Source organism: Dendrobates tinctorius, unplaced genomic scaffold (genome assembly GCF_039654945.1).
Source record: "Dendrobates tinctorius isolate UK_male_01 unplaced genomic scaffold, ASM3965494v1 ptg000133l, whole genome shotgun sequence".
Classification (NCBI taxonomy): domain Eukaryota; kingdom Metazoa; phylum Chordata; class Amphibia; order Anura; family Dendrobatidae; genus Dendrobates; species Dendrobates tinctorius.
Genome location: NW_027361801.1, coordinates 9162153 through 9185107, shown reverse-complemented (window position 1 = coordinate 9185107; position 22955 = coordinate 9162153). Strand labels below are relative to the sequence as shown.

Sequence of the window (22955 nt, the reverse complement as noted above, 5' to 3'; positions counted from 1 at the left end):
TTTGAAGACTTCCATTGAAGGAGACCTCACCACCTCTCGTGGCAGCCTGTTCCACTCATTGATCACCCTAACTGTCAAAAAGTTTTTCTAACATCTAATCTTTGTCTCCTTCCATTCCATTTCATCCCATTGCTTCTAGTCTTTCCTTGTGCAAATGAGAATAAAGATGATCCTTCTACAATGTGACAGCCCTTGATATATTTGTAGACAGCTATTAAGTCTACTCTCAGTCTTTTCTTTTGCAAGCTAAACATTGCCAAATCCTGCAACCGTTCCTCATAGGACATGGTTTGCAGACTGGTCACCATTTTGGTCGTTCTTCTCTGAACTTGCTCCAGTTTGTTGATGTCTTTTTTAAAATGTGGTGCCCAAAACTGGACACAGTATTCGAGATGAGCTGTGACCAAAGAGGAGTAGAGGGCAATAACGACTTCACGTGATCTAGACTGTATGCTTCTGTTAATACTTCCTAGAATTGTATTTGCCTTTTTTGCTGCTGCATCACACTGTTGACTCATGTTCAGTCTGTGATCTATTAGTATACCCAAATCTTTTTCACATGTGCTGTTGATTAGCCCTATTCCTCCCAAAAGAAAACGTCAACAGGACAAGGGATTCCCAGCCAGTCCCGCATGCTGGTACTTGCCCGGCCTCAAGCTGCTTAGTGGCTGCGACCTGACGAGGGCAGGCAAATTCAGCCTAGAATGGCCAGTGACTTTGAACCGTACTGTGTCTCAATTTTGCAAAACCAATTGTGGAAAGGCTTCAGCACTACAGTGGTATCCCTGATGTCGCAGTGAGAGAAGACACAGGTATGCTGGTGAGAGAATGCTGTTTTCATGTAAAAGGAGGCCACAGGGCTCCGATGTGCAAGATTGCTTGGCCATGACTATGGTCCTGGACCTCCCTTAGATATCCATTTAATGGTGTAAGAGAAGATGGAAAAGAAGGCCTTGAAAAAATCTGAACCTCAAAGCGAATCCATATAAGAGACCCCTAATATTAATTATTGAATATGAATGACCATAGTGGTGCTCCAGACTCGCCTCTTAACCCAGTTGCAGGTAATCTGACCAATCCACTTGTCGTTAAAATTGGAATAAAATATGAAATTTTGACCTACGCTTAGGAGGAGGTATTTGGTTAAAACTAAAAGAGAAAGAGCGCAATAGGGTCTTACCCAAGTATAAATAGATATAAATCAAGATGTTATACTCACCTTGTGTAGGAGAGTTTCAGACACAAAGGAACAAAGGTCAGCCTGCTGCACATCCAAATGGTCACTCCGTGACCATAAATCATCAGATTTAGGGAAAAGAATTTTTGGATTAAACGTGCGCTGCTAGACAAATGACTCCTTCCAGATTGCGTACTTTAAACTTTTAATTCCCAACGCGTTTCAAAGTTAACACTTCTTCCTCAGGGGATGTTATGTCATATCATCCCCTGAGGAAGAAGTGTTAACTTCGAAACGCGTTGGGAATTAAAAGTTTAAAGTACGCAATCTGGAAGGAGTCATTTGTCTAGCAGCGCACGTTTAATCCAAAAATTCTTTTCCCTAAATCCTAGGAGGAGGTATTGGGATTATCTAAGTGCTCCATCTGACATGGATTCTTGAGAAATATGTATAGAAACCACTCAACCTACAGTGATAGTGTGCACAGAAGAGGTTAGTAACCTTACAGTGTCTTCATACAAGAATAAAATTAGGCATGTATATTTACTGAAAATGTCAGCCTTTAGAGCACCCAAACAAAGCTAGAGATCCAATGCTGGTGGCTATATTTTCCTATATGTAAATTAATGTGATGCTCATTTGCCTATGATATGGCCTCAAAATCAGGCTTGAGGTTTAGTAGTATTCCCCACTAAAAACAATTAGTATCAGGTGATATACAGCCAGTCGGGGTATATTTGATCACAATACCTCTATGGAATACTGCATGCCTTAGATCAACATGTGGGAGGTGAATATTTCCTGTAGGATAGTGAAGTGACAGCAGGGGTATATTTGCTCAGCAGTGTCCTTTGAAGTGCTGTGTGCATGGAATCAACACCTACCTTTTCCTGTAATGAACACGTGTAACTAGCAGGATATCTAAGGCCGTCACAGTGCAATAGTTCATCGACACTATACATGTGAAATGCTATATATGTCCATTATATGGCTCTTGTCTATTCCAATTGACCACACTGCAGGTGATAGTGATTCATTGAAAGCAAAGGAGCTTAAACCCCAACCATAGGTGTGCGATGGAAGAACAGTGTCCTGATCCAACAGGTTTTAGCTTGTGGAGGCTAGCTGTTCTCTTTGGCATTACCTTCGACGTTTCACACATCAGAAGCACCCCCGGCTGGTGGCATGTGTATGAAGAGAGAGCCGTCTGGCAGAGAGAAGGTGAGCGTATACAGCCACCAGAGCTTGTTGACGTCACACTTTCTCTTTCTGAGTAATTATGAGGAAGAAAACTGATGTTTTCAAAAAGTGTTGTTGAAATGACTGAACTTATTGCTGAACTATGCTCACCAAACATTCGAAAGAGAATGTGTGACGTCACCAAACTCTGGCAGCTGCACATGCTGTACACACCCACCTTCTCTCTGCCAAATGGCCATAGGTTGGTGAGCGCCACACAGCTAGGGCAGGGATGGCACAAGGATACACCATGGCAAGAAAGCAGGCAGGCAAGACCACTGTGAATGGGGCAATGTTCAGAGGAGAATCCTTGAGGCTATGTGCCCACGTATGCAGAAAATTTCTACATGAAAACCGGACTCCTTCCCAGAAAAAGTGCGGTTTTTGCCGCTCGTTTTTCGCACGTTTTTGCGCAAAGAAACGCACGGTTTTGATGTTTTTTCCGCGCATCCCCAGACACATAGAAAATAGCTAAAAACGCTGACTTTTCCGCAAAATTAATGAGTACACTGCATTTTTTACCCCAAAGCGTTTTTTTAGCGGAAAAAAGCGCATCAATATTCACAAAAAGTGCAAAATGAATTAAAATGAATGGGGTGCTTCTTTTAAGCGATTTTTAAGTGTTTTTGCCAGTAAAAACGCTTAAAAAGCGCGAAAAGAATGCTTACGTGGGCACACATCCTGAATCTTGGCATTTATGTGGATATTATTGATATTATGTTCCTCCTACCTAAACATTGTACAAATGAAGTATCCCCCTTCCATAATGGCAGTGGCCTCATTCAGGAGAATAATGTGCTCTGTGCCACTACAAAAAAAGTTCAAGAATGATTTGAGGAACATAAATTCTGCAGATCTCATTCCCAGTAATCATCCATGGCATACACTGGAAAACCAAGTCTGATCTAACCTCACAAGTTGCAGGGGGTTTCCCAATTTCATAAGTGACTATTGTTGGATGATGCTTGAAAAACCAAACACTTTTGTGATTTACTGTTTACTACAATTGTCATTCATTTTTAAGATATTGACACTTTTCTTGTGTTCACAGCTCTTTGCATAGGAGACCGACCACCACTATTGTCTATTTCACTGGTGGACACAGACAGAAAAGGGTCCCTGTGCAAGAGCAATATATAGGCCCTTTGCAGCTCAAGAGCTCCTAAAAATGCAAAACTGGAGGTAGAAATGGGCCCCCCTTACCTCTTGGGCCCTTGTTCGGCCGCACAGGTTGTACCCAATACATGTTCGTCCCTGGTGTAGATGTAATTACTGCCCTGAAGCTGGCCGGTATTAGAAGTTAACAGTGCTCTCCAGTGACCTTGGACAGCTTCAGAACAGCACTTACAAACTCAATAGAGAACAGCTTGTAACCACTTGGCCATGTTCTACTAATAGCAGTATCGGTCTCAAAAAGCAAAGAGCTGTAAACAAAACAAAAGAAATGTTAATATTTCAAGAATGGCTGAAAATTTTAATAACCGGTAAATAGCAAAATTGCGTGTATTTGCTCTATCCAACAATGCAATTTGTGTGGGGCTGGGAATAACCATTTAAGGGATCCTTTTTAGCTGGGATGACTGTCACAATATTATCGTTTCATTGTTATGATTTATCGGTTTCTAATTTATTATCCAAGTTTAACGAGACAGTTCTAATCACTACTAAAGTTCACATTGTTCGGTAGCTCAAATGTTTTGTTCAAAATCCATTAGTCAATTCATAAAGAAACCAGACAGCCTTTGTTCTTACAGAATAATCTGCCTTCAAATAATTTCTATATAATTTTATTGTTTAGGAGCATTTCTTATCCCTTATATTATCATGCTGGCGCTGGCTGGTTTACCTTTGTTATTTCTTGAGTGTTCTCTTGGACAGTTTGCCAGTTTGGGCCCCATTGAAATATGGAGAATTGTGCCACTCTTCCAAGGTAAGGCTGAACTCAATTAAACTACAAGCTACTTAATGTATAATAGAAAAAAATACTTTTTAACCTAAGTTCTTCCCATCCCATAGAAATCCCTACCTACAAAAAAATTTGAATATTTCACTTTCTTTTTCTGTTTATAATTTTCTGATATTGGACAGCAAATAACAAGTTCTTTTTTCCTCATTTCTAGGTGTTGGTGTTACAATGGTGCTGATATCTACTTTAGTATCTATATATTACAATGTAATTATTGCCTACAGTCTCTTTTATTTATTTTCCTCATTCCGAAGTTATCTTCCTTGGTCTGACTGTTTTGAGTGGGCCGACAGTAATTGTCAAAGCAGTTTAAATGGTAAGAAAAACTTTTCACTCTCAGGTTAAGTTCCCACGATGGGTTTTTGGTGAGTTTTGGACATGCTACAGTTCCAGTTGGAATTTATAAAAATCTCATGCCTATTGTGCTTTATTTTTATGCTGCGAAAAGTGTCGTCCTGTCATGTGTGTTTGAGATGTGCAACAGATCAATTTTCAGGTAAACTGTGCAGATTTTTCCCATAGAACTGCATTAAATGCAGAAAATCTGCCCTTTACAAACTGCATGTGTGTTTTTAGTATGTGTCTGCTGTGGAAAAGCAGTAAAAATGCATGTAATGCTTTCAGCCGAGTGCTCCTGTGTTCTCTATGAAAGCCGCTGGACTACATGTTAGTCAAGTAGAACAAGAAGTTTAGCAGTACGAAATTGGACACGCCTGATCGATATCCCTCCCGATCATCAATTGATTGGTGCCCTCATACACGTTAGACTCTCGATATTGAAATGTTCGGCAGACATAAGTCTAATGTGTTTGGGAAGCTTTATACCCCATACCTTGATAACAATGATCATTATCAATCAAGGCCCAATACACACTAGACTAAAGTTGTCCAAACCCACTTATATTGGTGGGACCAGAAAACAGTTTAATGCCTATAGAGGCCTCCACCCAACATCAGCTGTTGGAAGGATACAGCCTGTAGGGTTTCCATCAGTCAACCCTTTGTTCTCCCTCAAACAAAATCGCTCCCCGATGAGTCAGGTAGTGACCATCTGAGAACACAGCACTTTTTGACCGAGGCTAATATTCCTGTGTATTGGAAAGTCAGGATAGATAGATGTCAGTCAAATAATCGCTTAAGGGGGCTCTTAAATGTTGGTGGGCATTGTTAATGGGAGAAAGTAGGTCTTTTGGAGAGGTTGGTGGATCTCATACTTGTACATTGCAGCTAAAACAAGCTGTTAAGGTTTTTTTTTAAGCTGTCTTGATGTTTACCATGGCATACAAGGATATAAACTTCTGCGACCATAGTTAGCTCCAATTGCAGCATCGTCTATCTGCTATGTAGAAATGGCTGGCACCTGCTGTTAAGCCACCCAATCTCCTTAGATAGCTCTTGGCTGAACAATGTTTTGGCCGATATTTCAGCTGCCATCTATGTCTCCCGTTTCTCCTATACGCAGAGCACTCACACTGTCAAGTGTTCCCGTGTTCTCTATGAGAGAACCGCTGACAGACATTTTTGGTGGTGGCTTATCTCTTAAAAAATAAAAGGATCGACAGTCCAAAATTGGACATGCCAGTTGTTCATTTCCCTCAATATCACCTTTTAGGGAAAAGACAGGAGCCCCCACCAAAATTAAACTGTTGACTTCAGCGGAATTGACCAGCATTAGTTTAATATGTAAGGGGGCACCAAGCTATCCAATTCCTCCTGACTAGAGTTGAGCGAAACAGGTCGGTCAGATTCAAAAGTCACCGACTTTCGCCAAAGTCGGGTTTCATGAAACGAAACCCGACCACAGTGTGAAGTCGGCCATGCGGTCGGCAACCCAAGCGCCAAAGACGGGTTTCGCCGAATGCTTGCACGTGACTTTTTTCAGCCAATGAGAGAAGCGGAGCGTAGCGGGAGCGTAGCTGGAGTAGGAGTAGGAGTGGGAGTTGGAGAGGGAGAGAGAGAGAGAGGGAGAGGGAGAGAGAAGAGAGAGAGAGGAGAGAGAGAGATTTTGCCACCTCTAGGGTTAAAATTCATGCCAGGTGTGTTTACAGTCCTCCACTCACTGCCAACTTTTCTCCCCATTGACTTGCATTGGGTTTCGTGTTTCAGTCAGCCTCCGACTTTTCCCTATAGTCGGCCAATTTCGTTCAACTCGACTTTTGAGAAAGTCGGGTTTCATGAAACCCGACTCGACCCTAAAAAAGGCAAAGTCGCTCATCTCTACTCCTGACTTGTGAAGTTCTTATGTGCAGATGTTACGAGAAGTGGTCAGATGTCCGTCAGGAGGCAACCCAAGCTCATGGGCCCCCATAGCAGTGGTGTGACCTGCCTCCATTACCGTTACTGTGTGCATAAATAATTGTGTGACCTACCAATAGTTTTATCTAACATGTGAAACAGTAATATTGTCCATGTGTAACACCTCACACGAGATGTAGAGTTACATTGTTTCATGTGGACTGTAATTCAGGTCTACAATGAACTTCTGTATATCTCATGATCCTCCTTTGTGCTCATGGAGTCATGGACAACATGATGGCTCAGTGGTCAGAACTGTTGCTTTGCAGCACTGAGGTCTTGGATTTATATTACACAAAGGACAACATCTGCAAGGAGTTTGTATGTTCTTGTGGGTTTGCTCCAGTTTCTTCCCACACTCCAAAGACATACTGAAAGGGATTTTAGATTGTGAGCCCCGACAGGGGCAGTGACGATGATGTCTGTAGCGCTGATAAATTAATGGTGAGTAAAATAAGTAATTTAATTGGATCTATAATACATCCTTATTGAATTACTGCATCATGCAGAATATATTAGTTGAGTCATAAAAAAGCAAACTGTGTGGTTTATGCCACTTCGTATGAATATGCTAAAGCAAATATGACCTCTGTTTTTCTGTTTTTCTAGGAATCTGTAATGCAACTTTAGAGAATGCTACAGTAACAATGAATAGTTCATGGGATAACGGAAACAACCTCACCTGCAATACTGAGAACAGAACAGAATTACCCAGCAAACAGTACTGGGAGTAAGTATTGTATTTTCATCCTGGAGTTTAATAGTTAAAATTACTGTATTCTGTCCACAAAGCTTTTGCTGAGTGGAAAACCCTCAGGCTATGTGCACACGTAAGAAGAATTTTCCTGAGCAACACCTGACTCCTTCCCAGGAAATCCGCATTTTTATTTTTCGCGTTTTTGGCGGTTTTTTTGCACGTTTTTTGCGCGGAGCATCAACCTTCTCATTGAAATGCGGATTTTTCCACAAAACTAATGAACATGCTGCGCTTTTTTCCGCCATTCGTTTTTTTTGTGGAAAAAACGCATCATGTGAACAAAAATTGTGGAATGCATTCTAAGAATGGAATGCTTAATGTATGCCATTTTTAAGCGTTTTTGCAGGGAAAAAGCGCGAAAAAAACGCTAACATGTGAACACAGCCTCAGTGTAGGACAGTTCAGCAGAATGCAAAGAAAATCTGCAGCGTAAATTGACCGGCACTGTGGAAGTAAAATCTGCAGCTTGTTAATTCATGTTCCCGATGTTCAGCACAAATTTTACCCATTGCAGTGCGAAATCCACAGCGAAATCCGCATTTGATATGGTTTTTGCTACTGTAAATTTTGCTACGGGATTTTGCAATGCAGAACTCTTCCTCAGATACACCCAATGTGAATGTTCCCTTAATACGGTAATCCAGCTTCTCATGCCTCCACATAGGGAAGTGATTGGGGCTGTGAAAGTCACATTGTAGGCAACGATATATAGATGTTACGTAAACGGTCCCAATCAGCTCCTGATGCAGAAGTGAATGAAGCTGGATTACCCATTCAGTGTTGATTGTTGACCTTATAATAGGTCCTCAATATTGGATTGTTGAGATCCAAACCGGTCACTCCATCCTTAAGATAGGTCATCAATAATGGATCTTTGGTCTTTGGGGTCCAAAACTGACACACCCCATCCTTAAGATAGGTCATCAATTTTGGATTGTTGGGATCCAAATCCGGTACACCATCCTTAAGATAGGTTATCAGTGTTGGTTCACTAGGGTACAAACCCGACACCCCATCCTTAAGATTGGCGATCAATGTTTGTTCGTTGGGGTCCAAACCCAGCACCCCATCCTATCAGCTGTTTTCCACATTGGGTTGATGTAAATATTGAATGGAGCCAGTACAGCAAAGCTATGTTTGCTACATTGAGGCCATTCTTGGATACTACAGCCCAGATGCTATTTATTTTGTAAGGAGCTGAGCAGCAGTTCACAGTGAATAAAATTACGGTGTTTCACTCTGAACACTGTTTTTGTTCGACCACTGCCAGAGTGAATACCAGCTGATCAGTGGCATTACCTTGTGTAGTCCTAGACACGATCTGAGAGTACTGTTCTGAACAGTGCCTTTAAAGTGGAGATTCACCATAAATATAAAACCATTAAAGTGCGCATGTGCCTTAGTGAATGTGTCCAATATGAGTGGTGGTGTGAGTTTCTAGCTATTGTATTTATATAATAAGTATATGGCATTTATCAGATGTTGTGATAAAAGTAGAGTTAAGTGAATAGATTCAGAAGAAACTGCCATTGTGGTGACATCAGTGGTCTGTGGCAGCCAGATAGGAGCCCTGTAATTCACCTACTATCTCTCGGACTCTCCAGAGCCTCTTCTGACTTATAGACCTTGAATGACGTCATCATTGCAGCAAAATGCGCTGATGATTTTGCACTGAACCTAGTAAATAGATGAGGCGCCCGAGGATTCCAGCAGGCAGGAGGAAGTTCCCAGGTTTCTTGACAGGAGACCATAATATGGCTGTTCTGAAAATCAATTCGTTCATCTCTACTTATAATAATATTTTCTTTATTACAGCAAAGTGGCTCTTAAGAGATCAAGTGGCATGGACGAGACAGGGCAGGTGGTTTGGCACCTAGCCCTCTGCCTTCTTCTGGCATGGATTATAACTGCTGCTGCTTTGGTGAAAGGAATCAAGTCTTCAGGAAAGGTAAATGTGTACCAATAAGTTATGCAGCTACTATGTGATGTAAACTGCCATCCAGCACAAAAATGGCTATATAGGGTTATTTGCAAACACAGAAAAATTTCCAATTTTTAATCTGCTTGATGATTCCTTTTCTATCTTTTTGTGTTCCATGATTCCATATTTACTATTCGTGTGTTCTCTGTTTTTCTCGAGGTGAAAAAATTAGATAACAACCAGACAGCCCTTGGATGTTGACTGTGTGCTGTCGTTTTTATTTTTCGCCCATTCAGCTCCTGCACTTGAATGTCTGCGCATTAAACAGTGATCTGACCAAGTGCAGCTATAGATTGCAGCAATCATCCAATAGTGATCTGGCCAAGTGCAGCCACAACTTGTAGCGATCATCAAACCATGGTCTGGCCAAGTGCAGCCATGGCTTGTAGCAATCATCAAACTGTGGTCTGGCTAAGTGCCACCGTAGCTTGTAGCGATCATCAACCCATGGTCTGGCCAAGTGCCGCTTTGGCTTGTAGCGATCATTGATCAAACTATGGTCTGGCCAAGTGCCGCTTTGGCTTGTAGCGATCATTGATCAAACTATGGTCTGGCCAAGTGCAGCCATGGCTTGTAGGGATAATCAAACAGTGATCTGGCCAAGTGCAGCCATGGCTTGTAGTGATGAAGATCAATGGGTTCATTTGTCCTATGAAAATGGAACAGAAACTTATATGATAATGTCTGCAAAGTGCTTTACAAATGAGTGGCACTATATGAGCGAGTAATATAAATAAATATAGAAATTGGTTGTGTAATTCTCATCTAAATATCTAAGTTATCGTTCACTGAAATGAAAGTGTCCTGGACCATTAAGCATTAGTGAGCGGCATTATAAATATGATTGGTCGGCAGAGGGTCACACACACCTCTGGGGCCCCTCACCTGTTGGGTGCACCGTTACCCAGAAAATCCATAAACAACTCTACAAATTGTACTGTGTATGAACAGATGCAATTTACATGGTATATATGTATATCAGGTTACCCAGGCACATTTTGATCTACTTGCTGCTCATTTGAAGTCTTTTTCTCAACTAGGTGGTGTATATCACTGCAGTATTCCCATACATTGTCCTCATTATCCTTCTTGTCCGAGGGGCAACGTTAGAGGGAGCAAAAGATGGCATCGAATATTATATTGGGCAGCAGTCCAACATTACAAAGCTTAGTAATGGTGAAGTGAGTATTGTCATGTCAATGTCATCGATACAGTCATTGCTGTCTGATGGTTGTATGTGGATACTGTATGTGTATGGGTACAGCATCTGTATGTGTATGGCATGTGAGTATGTAGGGCATGTGTCTGTGTATGCCATGTATGTGAGTGGAATGTGCTTGTGTCTGGCATGTGCATTTTTTTAATGGCATAAATACACCATGTGTATGGCATATGTATGTGTATATGTTCAGCATGTACATGTCAGCATACGTGCATGTGTTCGGTATGTGTTTGTGTGCAAATTGTGTATGTGTACGGCATTTGTATGCGTATGGCATGTGTAAGTGTAAATCATGTGTATGGTATGTGCAGCTGTACCGCATGTGTATCTGTATACATCCTTCTTGCTTTGCATAGAAAATGTTAATCCACGTTAGAAGACCGGCCAATGGATCCAAGGTTTTCTTCTCATTTTAGGTCTGGAGAGATGCTGCTACCCAAATATTTTATTCTCTGAACACCGCCTGGGGAGGTCTGATCGCTCTTTCATCTTATAATAAATTTCAGAACAATTGTTACTGGGATTCCATTGTGGTTTCCATAATAAACTGCTTGACCAGTATCCTTGCTGGATTCTCCATCTTCTCGATCCTTGGACACATGGCTTTGGTATCAGGGAAAAATGTTTCTGATGTTGTGGATGAAGGTAAAACTTTCCTAATGATATAATGCTTCCTCTGCCATTCATTAATCATTTTGCATGGGGCAGTTATTGTCGAGGATGTCTATGACCATTACGAACAATTACACATTACATGAACATTGGCCAAACTCATGCAATTTGGCATCTGCAGACCCTTGACAACTGATGTTGGGCAATGAACGATTAGCCAATTGGATTTCAACCTGCTGGTCCTTTGATTTAGCAAATTTTTCTTCTCCCCGTCCTTGAAGAACACATAAATGCCCTGTTGGAACAAACATACCATATGTGGGGAGAAAGGAAGACATTAGCAGATATTCCCTATTGAGTACTAAATGTTCATGGTTGGTATCACAGTGGTCCTGTAGATACTGATTGTAAAGAAAAATGCAGACTATTAGTAATGTTTGCTAATTTTATGACAGCAATATTATAATGAATTACGGTATGTTTCTTGTAGGATTTGGGTTGGCATTCATTGCTTACCCTGATGCTTTGGCGAAATTACCAGTTTCTCCTCTCTGGTCTATTCTTTTCTTTTGCATGTTGCTGGCTCTGGGACTAGACTCACAGTTTGCACTAATAGGTAAGTTGCACATAATTTATATTGTTAATTCAGTGCAAATTTTGGGAATGATCATGATAGTGTATGAAGAAGGGTGATAGGAGCTTGGTAAGAGGAAATGGAGGAGGTATTGAGGGTAGGTAAGATAGGGAGGTGCTGTCTAGAGGGTTGCCTAGTTTAACCGATGCACTGTTGAAGAGGTCCTAAAAATTCTTTTCAAGACCCCAGTGTGGCACTGACTCATAGTTGATGGCCCAGTTGTCAAAGGAAAGATGCTGATCTTGCATGCTCCAGTATTGACAAGTGGGAAAGCAATAAGCTGACCAATGGTTTTAGGTGCCATAGAGAGGACTGTATCTTCCAAAAATGTGTTGAACATGACCAAGGACTAACCTCCTGTGCTAGGTTATATGGAGGTATAAAGGGGTGATAATAAAATTCTTTTGACATTTTTTCAAGCTTTCAATTTTCTTTTTTGTCATTGCAGAAACACTTACTACTACAATACAAGATGTGTTTCCAAAATTAATGAAGAAAATGAGGATCCCCCTCACTGCAGCAATATGTGCTGTGTTATTTCTCCTTGGGCTTCCCTGTGTTTCTCAGGTAAGTAATGAAAATGTGGCACCCCTGAGGCTTCAGTCACCACAGAGGTACTGCACCTCCTCCTGAGGTGTGGTGCCCCACCATCCAGGTAGGGTGGGAACTCCTAACCATGCTCCAACACTCGCATCCCACACAACACAGTAGTTCAGCAAAGCCACATTGTGGCTCCTTGCTTAGAGAGTAGCAGAGCACCTTTGGTGGTTCCCTGCTTGGAACACGAAACGTGCTGGGAGGCGGGTGGAGTTTAGAATACATAAAGAGCGGGAAGAGTCAGTCAGTCAGTCAGTGAGTGGGAGAGAGAGAGTCACTTGGAGAGGAGTGAGGATCCCTGGAAGAGGGATGGAGGAAGGAGTGCTGCAGCTGCCTCAGTGATCTGAGCCAGCTGGCACAGAAAAGGAAAGAAGGAGAAAGACATTAGACTGAAACCTGACCTTCTATGAGAGAGAGGGATTAGTACGGAATGAAGGAGTAAAAGGGAACACAGAGGACGTGGGTTAAAGGAAGAACCCTGCCTAGAAGTTCTAAGCGCAAGGCCGGGGTACGGTCCCCGAGGTTGTATGGATACTGAAGGTCCTGCAGCAGACACCGGTGGAGTAGTGGGCTGTAAATGCACTACTCCCATCTAAGACTTGGGGGCACAACAGCAACTTGGATAGTGAGCCGGGACTCAGGAGTTAAGAGTCCCCGAAGCAGGCTACAGCTGTCTGCCATACAAGTAGAGTTCTTGGGAACATCTGTCAGGAGGCACTCCAGTGTAACTCAGTACTAGGAGTACTTCACTTAAAGGCGCTGTAGAGGAGACGTTCAGAAAGGTACATGTTGGTGGAGTTTTGGAAGGGAGCATCCTATCTTGCCTGGAGGGTGACTGAGCCCAGGACTCGGAGGACACAGCACGGAGGCAGGCATCTGTGTGAACTGCAGACTGTGAGTAAAGCTTTGGAACTACATGCCCTGGTGTCCTCCACTTATTCCTGCATCACTACACCCCGCACTACTACATCTGGGCACCGGCCTCTACACCGCCTGTGCCTCTCCTCCATTGCTACATCTACACTGCCCTGGGACTACAGCTCCACCTGTGGTGAGCTTCACCATCTTAGCTGCAACCCACCACCAGTCCCAGAGGATCTGCATGCAGCGTCGGCCTAACATCTCACTTGCCGAACACCACAGGTGGCGTCACGAACTATTCATAAACTTTATTTCATTGTTCATTCATCCCCTTTTTGCCATGGAGCCCCAGGGCCACGGACCGGGTCACAGCTTCTGTGACAACTCTCATTGAGATCAACGGGTCTGGTACCGAGTACCCCGCTAGTCCCTGGGTGGGGCGCTCCAAAAGTGCTATCAGATTTGATTCTATGGCCACATAGACATTTAGTTCTAATATACTAAAATTGTAAGTAAAGCTACTCCAAGAGTGGAGTGGTTGTTATACAGGAAGACTTGTGGATTGTAATCCGCGCTGCCAGCTAATTCAAAACCAGACGTAGTGAAGAAATGAAAAGTGGTTTATTCAACGCTTTTCAGAGTCCATATGACTCCTTCTGCAGGAAATACCACAATAGAACAAGTATAGACAGTACTGTTGCATTCTTTAAATAGGTTCAAATTTCAAATAAAAGCGCCAAGGAGCCACCTGACATATGACATCACAGGTGCTGATGTGTTAACACATGACTAATACACGATGAGAGTTAATGCATAAAAGGATCATTTACAAAATAATTCTACTCATTATGTATTGCATTCTTTTTCATTCTTATTTTGTCTATGTACTGTCTATACTTGTTCTATTATGGTATTTCCTGAAGAAGGAGTCATATGGACTCTGAAACGTGTTGAATAAACCACTTCATTTCTTCACTATGTCTGGTTTTGAATTAGCTGGCAGCGTGGATTACAATCCACAAATCTTCCTATATAACAATTCTGTTATGGTCGCATGCCGACCCGTGGATCTGCAGCAGCCGGCAGTATACTCTTGTAAATACACCGACATCAAGCGAGCATCTCTTTGTTGATACGTTTTTCTTTTAAATTGCGAGATAAGACACTATCTGCGCTTTTTTCCTATAAGTTATATTAAGAGCGGAGTGGTAGCTCAGATGACCAAGTGGGTTATATTTATCAGGAGTGTATATTACTCTATGACTCCAGGTGGCCATTTAGCACATCTTTAGATACTACACAATATGAGGTCTTGCATACAATGATGGTTGGGAAGAAGGTGTGCATAATTTGCCTGCAGTTTATGGTACTTCTTTGTCTGTGAAAGCTACTGATTGATTGCTCATTCTGGTGACAGCTATTCCTCTTGACCCCTTATACTGCATGCTTGTCTTGGCCAATTGAGCATGTGTTCTCTTTAGGAAGACTGGCTTATCTCTTGTAAGATCACAAAGATTGGGCATCTTTTAATCCAACATTCCAATTTTTTCCATCACACTGGGCATGATTTCCTTGTCATGAGGTATTTCCTCTGAAGTTGGATCAGCCTGTAATTTGATTATCCACTTTGATTTTGAGTATCTTTCCAAATCCAGACCTCCATGGGATATTAATTTTGATTTACAGTGATCATTTTTATGTTTTCTTGTTCTCAACGCATGCTACTATGTAATGAATAAAGATTTGCAGCTGTGATATTTCATTCAGCAATATCTACGATGTGGTATCCAAGTGTTTCCTTTATTTTTTTGAGCAGTATATATCTAGTCTTTTAGTCAAAGGAGCGTGATCTTTAACATTTATGGGAGTCTTGTTGAGTACCACTCCCAGTTGGCTATAAGACCAGATTTATATACATAGATGAAGAGGCCATATCTCAGGAACAAAAGAAAAACGCCAGATTTAGGAGAACTGCGATAATTATACCAGGTAAAAAAAATTAGATATTTATGGAAAGTGATAGCCCATTAGACCAGCCTAATGATGCACGTATACTGTGTAGCAGCTGCCATGTAATGTTCTTGTCCTTTTATAGTCAGGCATCTACTGGGTGAACCTCATTGACTCTTTCTGTGGTGGATGGGCTCTGCTGTTTGCTGCAGTTCTGGAATTAGTGGCAGTCATCTGGATATATGGTACATCTCTAATAATGTTTTGATATATAAATGTATATCTTGTATATAGAGAGAAACTAAAACTTTAATTTTAAAATGTAATAAATGACTAATTGTATAATTGCTCTCTGATTTTTTGCAGACATTCAATAGGGTCCTAGGGTACAAATAGAGAGGTAGTTAATGACATGACCCAGTTCATTGCAGAATAAGATCACGCTGAAAAATGCTACATTTAAAAAAGATAAAAGCAAACAAAAAATAAAAGAACACATCATTTCTGCCGTTCAGACCTACATCGATTGAAAGGAACCTGTCACAATAAATAACGCTGTTAACCGGAAAATATGGGGTTAATCTGTTGGTTAATAGCATAATGAAGGTGTCCAGGAGGTGTTGAAAGTGCAGCACCCTGGAGAAAAGGACTTTATCCCTCCCGGGAGTCACCTGCTTTCAGTCATAAGTTCATGCCATCGCAGCTACAGTCACCGCACACAGCAAAGTGAGGCCCCTAGCACTTTGACTGCAGACTTTGTAGTGATATAGTACCAGAAGGAATAAAGTTCATTTTTTCACTGTTGCCGAACTTTCAGTATGGTTGTCGGGCACTTTCCTATTAACTTGCAGATTTAAGGTTCATTTACACATATGTGCATGGACCGCTAATCAATGGACTGGCAGCGGCTTTCCCCATCTGAGCATGACAGCTTCATATATTTCTATATATGATTTTGACTTTTCATTGTATAGAGAAATCCTGAGATCTGGGACCAAAAGTGAGTCATATTTCATACATATCAGTTATACTAAGGGTTCATTCAGACATCCATGGAAATTGGTCCGATCTCCGATTGCAATACACGGACTGGCTGTGACTCTAATGACCTGAGTGAGACAGCTGCATAGAAATACATGAAGCTGTCATGCTCAAGTCATATGACCTGCCATCAGTCTGTACATGGTGTTTCGAGATTGAACCAATTTGCACGGATGTCCAAACTAGCTTGTTGCGTAAATTAGAGTTCACGATGTGGACAAAGTGTAGCCAAAATGTATTAAAAAAATGCGCTGACATGTACAGCTCTGGCAAAACCACTGGACAGTTTTATAAAAATCAGCTTCTAATGGCCATTCCAGTTGATTTCCAACCAGAGTACACCTCATTCTACTTAATGTGCTTTTGATTAGGTGATCACCTGAACCAAATCTTATTTAATGAAGGAAAGTATAAAAAAAACCCTGATGTGGTGTTCACAATCCTCTTTCAATAGGAAAAGCTGGATGGCAAAACAAGTGCTAGTAATATCTGTTGTGAGTTCATTTTCCCCTTCACCATTGAGGTCTGATGAACTCCCTCTTCTGGTGAAGGAAGGTAGTGAGGCTGATTACCAAGCACCTGAGCAGGATGATGATGACTGGGTGACTGGAATTGCTGACTGGATATAAGGCAGCCGACGCCCTTCTGCCTTGCTGGTGATTTCCCTGAGGGATTCTAGGAGACCAGTCTGATTCCTGCTCATCAAAAGCTAAGTTTTCTGCTCTGCTTTTTGCATTTGTGTTTTGGTTTTGTTTTGCCTTGTTTTTCTGGATTTCTGCCATTCCCTGCTGGGGTGAGCTGAATTCCTTTTTGCTCTGTCTTCAGAAAATACCTGAGTACTGATAAAGTCTTTTTGAAGCCTAGCGTCTTCAGGGCTTTTTTCCCTATCAGTCTGTTGGCTCTTGTTTTGATAGGGTTTTGGCGGATTGCAGACAGCAGCTTTTCTATCCTGTCCTATTTAGTTAGCTTGGGCCCCATCATTTGCTCAGCCTATCTTTCTATATGTGTGAGTGTTTTTTCTTCTTGCTTCACCGTCATTATATGTTGGGGGCTGCCTATTGCTTTGGGGTCTGCTCTGGGGCAGTTTAGATTTCCCTTTCTGTCTTTAGGCTATGCAGTTCTCCGGCTGTGATCGAGGGGTCTAGGGCACCGTAGGAACCCCCCACGGCTACTGCTAGTTGTTGTTGATAGGTTCAGGGGTCTGCAATCCGATAGCTGCCAACTTCTCAGGTTTTCTGGACTTAGCTAGTATTTCTGTTTTTGCCTCCTACGGTGACTCATTCATAACAGAATCACCAGCCATACCGCAGATCCTAGGGTACTCAATAGCAGGAAAGAATTGTAAAAAAAAAAAGAAAAAAAAAAAGGTGTGTATATTTTTTCCTCTATATCTCTGAGGCCGTAGGGGGAATTTTTTTTTTTCTCTCAATGGAGAAAAAGCAATTGTCTGATCGTGTGGAGCAGCCCGCTGTGGAAGTGCAGGGAATTTCCACCTACCTTGCTCATTCACATGCTGATGAACCAAAGATCCCTACTCCTGATGTGTTTTTTGGGGATCGGTCTAAATTTTTGAATTTCAAGAATAATTGTAAATTATTTTTTGCCTTGAAGCCTAACTCGTCAGGGAGCTCCGCGCAGCAGGTTAAAATTGTCATCTCTTTGCTGCGTGGCGATCCCCAGGATAGGGCGTTTTCTTTGAAACCAGATGATCCTATTCTGACTAATGTGAATGCATTTTTTCAAGCCTTGGGGTTGTTGTATGACAAACCTAATGCTATTGATCAGGCTGAAAAGACCCTGTTGGCATTGAGCCAGGGTCGAGATTCTGCAGAATTGTACTGTCAAAAATTCAGAAAGTGGGCGGTCCTTACTACCTGGAATGATAATGCCTTGGCAGCTCTCTTTCGGAAGGGTTTCTCAGAAGCCGTAAAAGATACTATGGTGGGATTTCCTGTTCCCTCTGGTCTTGACGATTCTATGTCATTAGCCATTCAGGTTGATCGGCGTTTACGTGAACGCAGGACTGCACGAGAGGTGTTGCCACCTGTTGAACAAGTGTCTGAACCTATGCAATGTGATAGAGATTTGTCCAGAGAGCAACGTCAGGAGTTCAGAAGGCGTAATAAGCTGTGTTTTTTTTGTGGAGATGCCTCGCATATTATTTCTGTCTGTCCTAAATGAGAGAAACGTTTTGCACACACGTTTTCTGTGGGTGGTGTTCAACCTAAGTTTCTTCTGGCAATTACTCTGATCTGCTCCCAGTCCACATTTTCCGCCAAGGCTTTTGTGGATTCGGGAGCAGCCCTGAACCTAATGGACTTGGATTTTGCTAAACGTTGTGGATTTCCGATGACATCCTCTGCGGATGGCTATCCCTTTGAGGGGGATTGATGCTACTCCTTTGGCGAAAAATAAAGCTCAGTTTTGGACCCAGGTGGTAATGCGGGTCGCCCCAGACCATCAAGAAAATTGCAGATTTTTGGTGTTGCATAATTTGCATGATACCATTGTTCTGGGGTTTCCCTGGTTGCAAATCCATAATCCAGTTTTGGATTGGAAATCTGTGTCTGTGGTGAGTTGGGGTTGTCGGTGTGCCCTTAGTGAGGCTCCGGTTTTTTCCACCTCTCCTCAGTCGCATGATGTTCCTGACTATTTGGCGGACTTTTATGATTTATTTAGTGAGAATGAGTCTGCGTCTTTGCCTCCTCATAGGAGTTATGACTGTGCAATTGAGTTGAGGCCTGGGTGTAAATTTCCCAAGGGTCGGCTCTTCAATTTATCGGTACCCGAGCACGAGGCTATGCGATCCTATATTAAGGAGGCGTTGGAGAAGGGTCATATTAGACCATCCTCTTCACCCTTAGGTGCCGGGTTTTTTTTCGTGGCCAAAAAGGATGGTTCATTAAGGCCTTGTATTGATTATCGTGCCCTCAACAAAATTACTATTAAATATCAGTATCCGTTACCCCTGATTTCGGATCTATTCTCCAGAGTTAAAGGTGCTTGCTGGTTTACCAAGCTTGACCTCAGGGGGGCGTATAATCTTATCCGCATTAAGCATGGGGATGAATGGAAGACGGCGTTTAATACTCCGGAGGGACATTTTGAGTACCTGGTGATGCCTTTTGGGCTCACTAATGCCCCTTCTGTCTTCCAGTGCTTCATGAACGACATTTTCTGAGACTTTGTGGATAAACTTTTGATTATCTATCTGGATGATATTTTGATCTTCGCCAAGGATTGGGATTCTCATGTGGAACATGTTTGGACTGTGTTCCGGATCTTGAGGGAGAATTCCCTGTATGTCAAGGGATCGAAATGCCTTTTTGGGGTACAGAGGATTTCATTTTTGGGATTTATTTTGTCTCCATCAACTATCGAAATGGACCCAGCCAAGGTACAGGCCATTTATGATTGGGTTCAGCCCACTTCTTTGAAGGCCCTCCAGAAGTTTTTGGGTTTTGCTAATTTTTATTGGAAATTTATAGCAAAATTTTCTAGTATTGCCAAGTCATTGACTGATCTGACTAAGAAGGGTGCTGATTAGAGTTGAGCGAAACGGGTCGAAAAAATTCAAAAGTCGCCGACTTTTGGCAAAGTCGGGTTTCATGAAACGAAACCCGACCCTAGGATGAGGTCGGCCACGAGGTCGGCGACTTACGCGCCAAAGTCGCGTTTCAAAAGTTTGTTTTGCGCTCTTTTTCAGCCAATCAGGATCCACGGACACTGTGGGCAACGTGATGACATAGGCACGGGTCACCACCATCTTTCAGAAGGGCATGCAAGTGATTGGCTTGCTTTGGTGGGCGTCACAGGGGGTATAAAAGGGCGTGCACGCCGACCGCCATCTTACTTCTGCCGATCTTAGTATAGGGAGAGGTTGCTGCTGATTCTGTAGGGAGAGCGTTAGGCAGGGAAGAAGACAAAAAAACTGCTTCTGCTGCTAGCGATTTGGCCTGCACAATACACCAGTCACTGTGTGTGCAGTGCAAGGGGAGGCTATATAGTGGTGTATCAGTGGTGTTGGTTGTTGGGCTGCCTTCTAAGGCTTCCTGACATTCCTGCATTGCTGTTTACCCACTGCTCCGCAAACTGCTTTTTTAAAAGCAATCCCAATTTTTTTTTTTTGTCCTGCTGAGAAGAAAAAAAAACTGCTTCTGCTGCTAGCAATTTGGCCTGCACAACACACCAGTCACTGTGTGTGCAGTGCAAGGGGAGGCTATATAGTGGTGTATCAGTGGTGTTGGTTGTTGGGCTGCCTTCTAAGGCTTCCTGACATTCCTGCATTGCTGTTTACCCACTGCTCCGCAAACTGCTTTTTTAAAAGCAATCCAATCTCCCTTATCCTCTAGTCACTTTTGTCACAGCTGTGCCATCGAGCCAGTCACATAGCGCTCAGATATTCATTGGGCCTCACACAATCGAAAATTGTCCAGTGTCCAAAAGTGTGTGCAGAGATTCAAAATCTCCCTTATCCTCTAGTCACTTTGGTCACAGCTGTGCCATCGAGCCTGTCACATAGCGCTCAGATATCAGTGGGCCTCACACAATCCAAAAGTGTCCAGTGTCCAAAAGTGTGTGCAGAGATTCAAAATCTCCCTTATCCTCTAGTCACTTTTGTCACAGCTGTGCCATCGAGCCTGTCACATAGCGCTCAGATATTCATTGGGCCTCACACAATCCAAAAGTGTCCAGTGTCCAAAAGTGTGTGCAGAGATTCAAAGTCTCCCTTATCCTCTAGTCACTTTTGTCACAGCTGTGCCATCGAGCCTGTCACATAGCGCTCAGATATCAGTGGGCCTCAAACAATCCAAAAGTGTCCAGTGTCCAAAAGTGTGTGCAGAGATTCAAAATCTCCCTTATCCTCTAGTCACTTTGGTCACAGCTGTGCCATCGAGCCTGTCACATAGCGCTCATATATCAGTGGGCCTCACACAATCCAAAAGTGTCCAGTGTCCAAAAGTGTGTGCAGAGATTCAAAATCTCCCTTATCCTCTAGTCACTTTGGTCACAGCTGTGCCATCGAGCCTGTCACATAGCGCTCAGATATCAGTGGGCCTCACACAATCCAAAAGTGTCCATCCAGTGTCCAAAAGTGTGTGCAGAGATTCAAAATCTCCCTTATCCTCTAGTCACTTTTGTCACAGCTGTGCCATCGAGCCTGTCACATAGCGCTCAGATATTCATTGGGCCTCACACAATCCAAAAGTGTCCAGTGTCCAAAAGTGTGTGCAGAGATTCAAAATCTCCCTTATCCTCTAGTCACTTTGGTCACAGCTGTGCCATCGAGCCTGTCACATAGCGCTCAGATATCAGTGGGCCTCACACAATCCAAAAGTGTCCAGTGTCCAAAAGTGTGTGCAGAGATTCAAAATCTCCCTTATCCTCTAGTCACTTTGGTCACAGCTGTGCCATCGAGCCTGTCACATAGCGCTCAGATATCAGTGGGCCTCACACAATCCAAAAGTGTCCAGTATCCAAAAGTGTGTGCAGAGATTCAAAATCTCCCTTATCCTCTAGTCACTTTGGTCACAGCTGTGCCATCGAGCCTGTCACATAGCGCTCAGATATCAGTGGGCCTCACACAATCCAAAAGTGTCCAGTGTCCAAAAGTGTGTGCAGAGATTCAAAATCTCCCTTATCCTCTAGTCACTTTTGTCACAGCTGTGCCATCGAGCCTGTCACATAGCGCTCAGATATTCATTAGGCCTCACACAATCCAAAAGTGTCCAGTGTCCAAAAGTGTGTGCAGAGATTCAAAATCTCCCTTATCCTCTAGTCACTTTGGTCACAGCTGTGCCATCGAGCCTGTCACATAGCGCTCAGATATCAGTGGGCCTCACACAATCCAAAAGTGTCCAGTGTCCAAAAGTGTGTGCAGAGATTCAAAATCTCCCTTATCCTCTAGTCACTTTGGTCACAGCTGTGCCATCGAGCCTGTCACATAGCGCTCAGATATCAGTGGGCCTCACACAATCCAAAAGTGTCCATCCAGTGTCCAAAAGTGTGTGCAGAGATTCAAAATCTCCCTTATCCTCTAGTCACTTTTGTCACAGCTGTGCCATCGAGCCTGTCACATAGCGCTCAGATATTCATTGGGCCTCACACAATCCAAAAGTGTCCAGTGTCCAAAAGTGTGTGCAGAGATTCAAAATCTCCCTTATCCTCTAGTCACTTTGGTCACAGCTGTGCCATCGAGCCTGTCACATAGCGCTCAGATATCAGTGGGCCTCACACAATCCAAAAGTGTCCAGTGTCCAAAAGTGTGTGCAGAGATTCAAAATCTCCCTTATCCTCTAGTCATTTTGGTCACAGCTGTGCCATAGAGCCTATCACATAGCGCTCAGATATCAGTGGGCCTCACACAATCCAAAAGTGTCCAGTGTCCAAAAGTGTGTGCAGAGATTCAAAATCTCCCTTATCCTCTAGTCACTTTGGTCACAGCTGTGCCATCGAGCCTGTCACATTGCGCTCAGATATCAGTGGGCCTCACACAATCCAAAAGTGTCCAGTATCCAAAAGTGTGTGCAGAGATTCAAAATCTCCCTTATCCTCTAGTCACTTTGGTCACAGCTGTGCCATCGAGCCTGTCACATAGCGCTCAGATATCAGTGGGCCTCACA

General features: G+C 42.8%; 1 protein-coding gene across 1 annotated transcript in view; it reads left to right on the top strand.

Annotated features, from left to right (window-relative positions):
* The window catches only part of LOC141048089 (sodium- and chloride-dependent neutral and basic amino acid transporter B(0+)-like), a 57654-nt gene that overhangs the window by 11087 nt on the left and 23612 nt on the right, over positions 1 to 22955 (top strand). Inside the window, exons 3-11 of the mRNA XM_073543471.1 lie at positions 4215 to 4346; positions 4537 to 4698; positions 7287 to 7407; positions 9250 to 9382; positions 10456 to 10596; positions 11054 to 11282; positions 11740 to 11865; positions 12332 to 12450; positions 15437 to 15536. Of these exons, the coding sequence (XP_073399572.1) occupies positions 4215 to 4346; positions 4537 to 4698; positions 7287 to 7407; positions 9250 to 9382; positions 10456 to 10596; positions 11054 to 11282; positions 11740 to 11865; positions 12332 to 12450; positions 15437 to 15536 (1263 nt within the window). The remainder of the gene's footprint in view (positions 1 to 4214; positions 4347 to 4536; positions 4699 to 7286; positions 7408 to 9249; positions 9383 to 10455; positions 10597 to 11053; positions 11283 to 11739; positions 11866 to 12331; positions 12451 to 15436; positions 15537 to 22955) is intronic.